The following is a 9,478-nucleotide window of genomic DNA, read 5'->3' on the forward strand; positions in this document are numbered from 1 at the left end:
ACAGCGGGGAAAAAAAATTAAATTCAAAGTCTTTTAACTCCATTCAGCTGCTATAACCAAAACACCATATATTGGGTGACCCATTAACAACAAATTTTATTTCTCATGGTTCTCAACTGTGGGAAGTTCAAAATCAGGGAACCAGCAGACTCAGTGTCTGGAAAGGGCCCACTTCCTAAACGGCCTTCTTTTTAACTTCACATGGTAGAGAAGCAAAGGCAAAGGAGAACAGGAAAGATATACCCATTTGAACGCAGAGTTCCAAAGAACAGCAAGGAAAGATAAGAAAGCCTTCCTCAGCAATCAATGCAAAGAAATAGAGGAAAACAATAGAATGGGAAAGACTAGAGATCTCTTCAAGAAAATTAAGAGATACCAAGGGAACATTTCACGCAAAGATGGGCTTGATAAAAGACAGAAACGGTATGGACCTAACAGAAGCAGAACATATTAAGAAGAGGTGGCAAGAATACACAGAAGAACTATGCAAAAAAGATCTTCACGATTCAGATAATCACGATGGAATGATCACTCACCTAAAGCCACATCCTGGAATTCGAAGTCAAGTGGGCCTTAGAAAGCATCACTACGAACAAAGCTAGTGGAGGTGATGGAATTCCAGTTGAGTTATTTCAAATCCTAAAAGATGATGCTGTGAAAGTGCTGCACCCAATATGCCAGCAAATTTGGAAAACTCAGCAGTGGCCACAGGACTGGAAAAGGTCAGTTTTCATTCCAATTCCTAAGAAAGGCAATGCCAAAGGATACTCAAACTACCACACAATTGGCACTCATTTCACACGCTAGTAAAGTAATGCTCAAAATCCTCCAAGTCAGGCTTCAACAGTACGTGAACCGTGAACTTCCAGATGTTCAAGCTGGATTTAGAAAAGGCAGAGGAACCAGAGATCAAACTGACAACATCCACTGGATCATCAAAAAAGCAAGAGAGTTCCAGAAAAACATCTATTTCTGCTTTATTGACTATGCCAAAGCCTTTAACTGTGTGGATCACAATAAACTGTGGAAAATTCTTAAGAGATGGGAATATCAGATCACCTGACCTGCCTCTTGAGAAATCTGTAGGCAGGTCAGGAAGCAACAGTTAGAACTGAACATGGAACAAGACTGGTTCCAAATACAGAGAGGAGTACGTCAAGGCTGTATACTGTCACTGTGCTTATTCAACTTATATGCAGAGTACATCATGAGAAACACTGGGTGGGATGAAGCACAAGCTGGAATCAAGATTGTTGGGAGAAATCTCAATAACCTCAGATATGCAGATGACACCACCCTATGGCAGAAAGCAAAGAAGAACTAAAGAGGCTCTTGATGAAAGTGAAAGAGGAGAGTGAAAAAGTTGACTTAAAGCTCAACATTCAGGAAACAAAGATCATGGTATCCGGTCCCATCACTTCATGGCAAAGAGATGGGGAAACAGTGGAAACAGTGACTGACTTTATTTTGGGGGGCTCCAAAATCACTGCAGATGGTGACCACGACCATGAAATTAAAAGACGCTTGCTCCTTGGCAGAAAAGCTATGACCAACCTAAACAGCATATTAAAAAGCAGAGACATTACTTTGCCAACAAAGGTCCGCCTACTCAAAGCTATGGTTTTTCCAATAGTCATGTATGGATATGAGAGTTGGACTATAAAGAAAGCTGAGCGTCAAAGAATTGAAATCAGTCCTGAATGTTCACTGGAAGGCTGAAGCTGAAACTCCAATACTTTGGCCACTTGATGTGAAGAACTGACTCACTGGAAAAGATCCTGATGCTGTGGAAGATTGAAGGTGGGACAAGGGGACAACAGAGGGTGAGATGGCTTGATGGCACCACCGACTCAACGGACATGAGTTTGAGTAAACTCCGGGAGTTGGTGATGGACAGGGAGGCCTGGCATGCTGCAATCCATGGGATCGCAAAGAGTCAGACATGACTGAGCAACTGAACTGAACATATGGTGGAAGGGACCAGGAAGGCTCTGTGGTGTCTCTTTCTCAGGAGTATTAATCCCAGTCATGTGGGTTCCACTTTGATGACCTAAGTACCTCCCAAAGGCTCCACTTCTTAATACCACCATATTGTGTGTGGGCATTAGGTTTCAACACATGATTTGGGGGCAGGGGGAACACATTCCTCCATAGCATTGAGGAAAACTACAAAGAGACGGAAAACAGGCAACAAAGTATTAAATAAACAGATCTTCCAATATCCAAAAAGTAAATACTAGGGGCTATAGCTCAGTGGTAGAGCATTTAACTGCAAAAAGTAAGTACTCCATAAAATGAATACGGAAAAAACAAGAAATAAAGTAATCCAAGAAAATTCCCCAGAACTGAAAAATCAGAGTGAAAGCGCTCAAGCGTCATCAAACAAAGCACACCACTGTGAAAGCTCTGGACATGAGAAACAAAAAGAAGATTCTAAAAGGTTACATACGAAAGTTCAGTAATCAGAGTATCAGACATTTGAGCAATGCCCTCAAAATTCTCACACACTCCCAGATGTATTATCAATAAAGTGGAAGAAGAGAACAAAGGCATTTCAGACATTCAGAGCCTCAAAAAACTGTATCTCTCATGTGCTTTACTCAGGAAGATAATAAAGGTATCTAATCAAAACCAGGGAGAAAAGTAACAAACGCCAGGGTGATGATTAAGCAAGATCTCAGGATTATACCGGAGAAGGCAATGGCACCCCACGCCAGGACTCTTGCCTGGAAAATCCCATGGACAGAGGAGCCTGGTAGGCTGCAGTCCATGGGGTCGCTAAGAGTCAGACACGACTGAGTGACTTCACTTTCACTTTTCACTTTCATGCATTGGAGAAGGAAATGGCAACCCACTCCAGTGTTCTTCCCTGGAGAATCCCAGGGACGGGGGAGCCTGGTGGGCTGCCGTCTCTGGGGTCGCACAGAGTCAGACACAACTGAAGTGACTTAGCAGCAGCAGCAGGATTATACCAGGTATAAAAGACAAGATATCCAGACTGGAGAGAAGTAAGAGGCTTGAAAAGAAATTTCTTTATGGTGAATTAAAACAATAGGATGTCTAAATGTGTTAGATGATTCAGAAAATTGATGAAGAGCATAAAGTACAATTAATGAAAGTACATATCTTTTGAGCAAACACTTTTTGCATAAAACAGAACTGGGTAGGAAGGGAAAAGGAACAATTTTACTTTTTGGCTCAGCTATGAATAATATTTGCATAGCTATAACTACATGGGGGGGGGGGTGTGAAATCCACAATGCCCAAAGGGGAATGGGGGTATCAAGAAATAGCAATAAAAGCATGCTATTTAGGATCATGATTACTAAAATAACCAGTTAAAAGGGGGAAAGTGGTGACTTCTGAGGACATCTTTTCTATTGACCAAGGCTCCTAACATAAAGCAGGATACGCAATACAAGATTAACAGGGAAATCTAGTAAAAAGAGCCTTTAAAATGCAACAAAGCTCCCATTCCTTTCTACTGCGTGCTATTTAAATGCTAGTTGTTGGTCTTATGACATCCATAGGCTCCTTTCCTTTAAAAAATCCAACGTCAAAGAGATTAAATAGCTAAATATTCTTGAAAGTAATCTAAACAGAGTGCACTAAGCGGCACTGTTGGTACTTTGGGCAGAAAAATTACTTTTCTGTGGGGCTATTCTGTGCATCACATGATTAGCCGCATCCTTAATGTGTACGCACTAGTTGTGCTGTGTGATGCTGTGCTCAGTCATACCCAACGCTGTGTGACCCCATGGATTGCAGCCTGCCAGGTTCCTCTGTCCATGGAATTTTCCAGGCAAGAATACTGGAGTGGGTTATGTGACTAACCAAGCATGTCTCAAGACATTGGCAAATGTCCCCTCCAGGGCAAAAATCACCCCTGGTGGAGAACAAGAGTGCTCCACAATTACCAGTGCTGCTCAGCAAACCCATGACCCACCACTAAACACATTCTTAATAGTATGGAACACAGAAAACATAATTCATTTCCCAAACCAAAATCACTTCAGAAATATTTTATAGGCTGCCCTGATCTTTCACCAGGAGAATTTCTGTTCAACTTTTTTCTCCTAGAATTAAATGGTTCCAACAAGCAGCAAACACATAGAATAATGATTCTGAAACCAGGGTTCATGAATTGAGGGAGTGGAGTGAAAGTCCATTAAAGTTTTATCAAAAATCTATACTTCTTTTATAATAATTGTTAAATGCTATGTAATCAGTTCAATGGCAATCTTTTTAAAATAATCAGTTCAGTTTAGTCACTCAGTCGTGTCTGACTCTTTGCAACCCCATGGACTGCAGCACACCAGGCTTTCCTGTCCATCACCAATTCCTGGAGCTTGCTCAAACTAATGTCCAAGTTGGTGATACCATCCATCTCATCCTGTCGTTTTTTTCTTCTCCTGCCTTCTATCTTTCCCAGCATCAGGGTCTTTTCTCGTGAGTCAGTTCTTCACATCAGGTGGACGAAGTATTGGAGCTTCAGCATTAGTCCTTACAATGAATATTCAAGACTGATTTCCTTTAGGATTGACAGGTTGGATCTCCTCTTCTCCAACACAACAGTTCAAAAGCATCAATTCTTTGGCACTCAGCTTTCTTTATGGTTCAACTCTGACATCCATACATGACTACTGGAAAAACCATAGCTTTGACTACATGGACCTTTGTCGGCAAAGTAATGTCTGTTTCTTCCAAGGAGCAAGCCTCTTTTAATTTCATGGCTGCAGTCACTATCTGCACTGTTTCCATTGTTTCCCCATCTATTTGCCATGAAGTGATAGACCGGATTCTATGACCTTAGTTTTTTCAATGTTGAGTTTTAAGCCAACTTTTTCACTCTCCTCTTTAACTTTCATTAAGAAGCTCTTTAGTTCTTCACTTTCAGCCCTAAGGGTGGTGTCATCTGCATATCTGAGGCTATTGGTATGTCTCCTTGCAATCTTGATTCCGGTTTATGCTTCATCCAGTCTGATATTTCGCATGATGTAAGTTAAATAAGCAAGTTGACAACATATAGCTTTGACGTACTCCTTTCCCAATTTTGAACCAGTCTGTTGTTCCATGTCCAGTTTTAACTGTTGCTTCTTGACCTGTAAACAGGTTTCTTTGGAGGCAGGTAAGGTGGTCTGGTATTCCCATCTCTTTCAGAATCTTTCAGTTTGTTGTGACTGTTTAGAAGATTACAGAAACAAATTCCAAACCGAACAGATGATAACATAATCAAGTACTGCTACAGTACCAGTGCTTGTGTTCATAATTCTGCTGGTTCCAGGCAATCACTCACATATAACACAGGTTCTCAAACTTTTAAGTACAAGATCCAGATAGTCTCTGGATATGAAGAAACATGGCCTTAGAATATCATTTATTCTTACAAACAAACATATTGTTCTGGGTACGAGAAGACAGAACAGAAAGAGAAGTTAAGAGGCTTAAGCATCCTAGATTTTTTCTTTTAACTTTTTGTATTGGGGTGTAGACGATTTACAACATCGTGATAGTTTCAGGTGAACAGCAAGGGACTCAGCCACAAATATACACGTATCCATTCTCCCCCAAACTCCCCTCCTTCCCCTCCCATCCAAAGCATCCTAGATTTTAAATGAGGGAACCGAAAACAACAAGTTTTCTGAAAGTACTAGGCAAGACCTAAAGAAACTGGATGGATAAGGGGAGTCCTGAACAGTGATGAAAGTAAAAGTGTTAAGTTGTTCAGTTGTGTCCAACTTTTCACAACCCCATTAACTATAGCCCGCCAGGCTGCCCATCCATGGAATTCTCCAGGCAAAAATACTGCAGTATGTTGCCATTTACTTCTCAAGGGGATCTTCCCAACCCAGAGATCAAACGCAGGTCTCCTGCATAGCAAGCAGATTCTTTACCATCTGAGACACTAGGGAAGCCAACCTAAACAGTGAAATCTGTTATAAAGATTGATGGAAGAATGAACTAAGTCATCAAAGAGAAAAGAAAATAAGTGAGAGGATGGGCCCATATCCTCCTAAACTAGAATTTAAAAAGAATGAAAGTTATGATAGCTGACTCTGGATTACCTCTGAGCTCTAGACGAGTGATGGTGTCATCATTCCAGGAGAGGTTGCTGGCTCTCCAGAACGAGTGTGGAAAGGAATCTTGCAGTCAGAAGCTGCAGCAGCAGTGTATTTTTTATGATCTTTATGTTTAAGTGAAATTTCTAAGTTGTGACTTTGTAATTCAGAAAGTGCCTAAGTATAGACAACAAAATAGAAATAAAGAACAAAGGCTTTACGGTAACAAAATGACATGGTTTGAATTAGGCAAGATTTCCCAGAGAAGCAAAGCTCAGAGGTGTTATTTAGACAAATGATATATTACATATATTACATAAATAGTGATGGCACTATACATTCAAAATACTTTGGAAAAGAAAAAAAAGACTCAATGTCAATTATAGGAAATGTGGTAGGAATGTGCCATTTGACCAATAGGAAATAAAAGAAATAATTAAAGTTAGAATTTGAGGATTTTAGAGAGCCACTAAAAGAATAAGTAGAAACGTACGTGAAAAATGCTGTCATCAGTAGACAGGGTATTTTACAGTACTCCCCACCACCCCCTGAATCACAAAAGTCAAGCCAAATGCCATCACACTATTACCAAAGAGAAGCCACTGCAACAGTTAAACAAATTATTAATACCATGGACTAAAGACTGCTAATAGCCTTTAGTCCTAAAATCATACTCAAGTTTAATTCTATGTCAACTTTTTAGTTGCAAGAAGTATACCTCTCATTTGAGCCACCGGAGACAGTACAAGGGCTAATTATGGGGGAATTAATAGGATAGTTTGATGCTGGTAACAAAATAAAATGCCACCCTCTCTCAATCAACACTGAAGCAGGTATTAAACCACATGTCCTACTCAAGGTTCCTTCCCAGAAGCAGAGTTATTCACTGTTCCTTAAACATAAAAATCTCAGTTTAGAGTAATTTCCTCACATTCACTTAACAGAATCTTGACCACTCCTTCACAGCCAACTCAGGGCACGTGATAGTGAAGTCACTCAGTTGTGTCCAACTCTTTGCGACCCCATGGACTGTAGCCTACCAGGCTCCTCAGTCCATGGAATTTTCCAGGCAAGAGTACTAGAGTGGATTGCCATTTCCTTCTGCAGGGTATCTTCCCAACCCAGGGATCGAACTGAGGTCTCCTGCATTGCAGGCAGACGCTTTACTGTCTAAGCCACCAGGGAAGTAACTCAGGCCATATTTACTTCATAAAACCCTTCTTATTTAGGTTCATAATGATAGTCCTCTAATACACATCACTTAAAATCAGTGTAAGATTATAGGTGGGATCCACTTACTAGTGGAAGAACACTGAGCACAAAAGCTACATTGTAATTTACATTTCTCTCTCCCTTAGACAAACATATATGTGCAGTCACCCAACTCTCAGTCTAATGTTTTTTCCACTATCTCACTTAGGTGTACTTTAACTGGACATGTATTTCAAAACAGTTGAAGAGTAAGCACATTATGCCATATAAATCAGAGGATGTATGCCTCTGATTATATTCACCTGGCTCCCTTTCATCTGTAGTTCCAAGTCTTTACTTCTCTTAAGAGCACTATTCTAAATACACACCTTCACTAAAAGTCCAACCCTCTGTTTACTAAGAAAATAGAAGCCATCATGTGTGAATCCCCCCACCATTCCTCCCTGCCCACTTAGAAACACACGTGTAATCTTCACCATCTTACCATTCATTCTCTGAGGTTAATTTCTCTACAATGTTCTTGATCCCATCCCATCCTCTTAAAGTTCAAGCCCTCTACCATTTGTTCTTTTCTCTTATTTTCCTTCTCTCCTTCTTCAAGGCTCTTTCCGCTCCAGTCATTTATACATAAGCATTTACTGAACTTATTAAGTGCCAGGCACTGTTCTGTGTACTAGGATAATTTCTGCACTCACAGACCTTATTGTTTGAGTGGGTAAGGCTAACAGTAAACAATAATTGAAAATGATAGTTTCTCACAGTAGATAAGTACTACAAAGAAAATAAACTGGGATTCAACTAGGGTGGAGTTGGACAGAAGAGAATGAGGGGATAAATCTGCTTAGGTTGGCTGTTTTGAGAGCTCACTGGAATGGTAACATTTAAGTGGTCAGGAAGGAGCCAGCCACCTGAAGACCTATGGACACAACCTTGGTGTATTTAATGAGATAAGGACCTCATGACTAACATAATGAGCCTAATGGAGCAGTGGTACAAAAGGTCTGAGGCAAGCACCAGATCATATAGGCCGTAGGGAACAAGTGTGAATTTTATTCTACATGCAACAGGAAGCCACTGGAGGATCTCAAGCAGAGAATGACATGATCCAATTATTTTCAAACCTCAAATATACAATAATACTCCCATCTTTAGGGCGACAGAATTTGTATTTCCAATTTGAAATTATTGCTATGTGCACGCTAACCTGTTAAAGTTAGAAAATGTTAACAGATGAAACTGCCTCAACATCTGTATTTAATGCAATATCTATAAAAACTGGTTTTAAATGAAAGTTAAAATCAGAGGATAGAGAATGAATAAGTGTGGTAACGCAATAAACCACACTTACATGTTGATTATTTTTTCCATTTATTGAGATAGTTTAAAGATCACAATCCACATTTTTATTATACCCTTTCCCAAATTTTGAACTTCTAATTCAAAAATTCAAACTCACCTCGACAAGCTTCTTCAAAATCTTGGGTTATGTCCACCCAGTTTGTGTTGCTTTTTTCCATCTTTTCTGGTATACCGAGCTCCCATCCTGAATCATCATCTTCTACAGAAGCTTTCATAACCATTACGCCTATAAAATTAATATTATCGTTAAGAGAGACGATGCAGCTTTCAGGGCAAGAGTATTTGCAAACTATGTTTAAGTATTGGATGAAACTCTTACTAAACTGTTGAAGCAGAGATCTTCTGAGTTTGAGGATAGCTCTGTGAAAAACTACCTTAATGCAATTAAATCTCACGTTAACTAATACTGCTGCTGCTCATTTAATAATAAATAGCCCATCACCTACCAGGACTCCTAATCAGTGTGCCTACTTGAGAAGTAAAATCACAAACCATCCCACCAGCGGCCCAAAAAGAACCACCTCCAGAGTTCCAACTTTTAACACTGGCCACACAACAAGGCACTCTTCAAGGTCCCCTCTCGAAGTCCAAGACCCCATGCAGCAACTACTCAAGTCAAGATGGTCCCTCACCTGCCCGGAGCTCACAGGGAGAACCTCTCCTGAGCCGGCCAGACCCCCGCACAGCCTGTCTCGGGGGTGGGGGTGGGGGCATTGCGCGAGGGAGCTTACCGCCGGCCCAGGGAGGGGGAGCACCTAAAGAGGGGACCCGCCCCAAACGGGTCAGCCCGGCCGGGCCCCGGCTCCACGGGCACGGAAGCAAGGACAGGGCTGTCGTCGCGCGCGAGG

The 9,478-nt window shown here is 40.9% G+C and overlaps 1 protein-coding gene across 2 annotated transcripts in view; it reads right to left on the bottom strand.

Annotated features, from left to right (window-relative positions):
- NAA35 (N(alpha)-acetyltransferase 35, NatC auxiliary subunit) overlaps positions 1 to 9,478 on the bottom strand; it is an 88,469-nt gene that overhangs the window by 78,795 nt on the left and 196 nt on the right. Inside the window, exons 1-2 of one of the 2 annotated variants that reach the window (XM_010840044.1) lie at positions 9,263 to 9,472; positions 8,728 to 8,856 (exon numbers count right to left, since the gene is read on the bottom strand). In XM_010840044.1, the coding sequence (XP_010838346.1) occupies positions 8,728 to 8,856; positions 9,263 to 9,344 (211 nt within the window). In that variant the 5' untranslated portion in view covers positions 9,345 to 9,472. Of the gene's footprint in view, positions 1 to 8,727; positions 8,857 to 9,262; positions 9,473 to 9,478 lie in introns of those variants that run through there. The other variant, XM_010840045.1, reaches the window with a different exon arrangement.

The sequence above is a fragment of the Bison bison genome, unplaced genomic scaffold, assembly GCF_000754665.1.
Source record: "Bison bison bison isolate TAMUID 2011002044 unplaced genomic scaffold, Bison_UMD1.0 scf7180017864141, whole genome shotgun sequence".
NCBI classification, from domain to species: domain Eukaryota; kingdom Metazoa; phylum Chordata; class Mammalia; order Artiodactyla; family Bovidae; genus Bison; species Bison bison.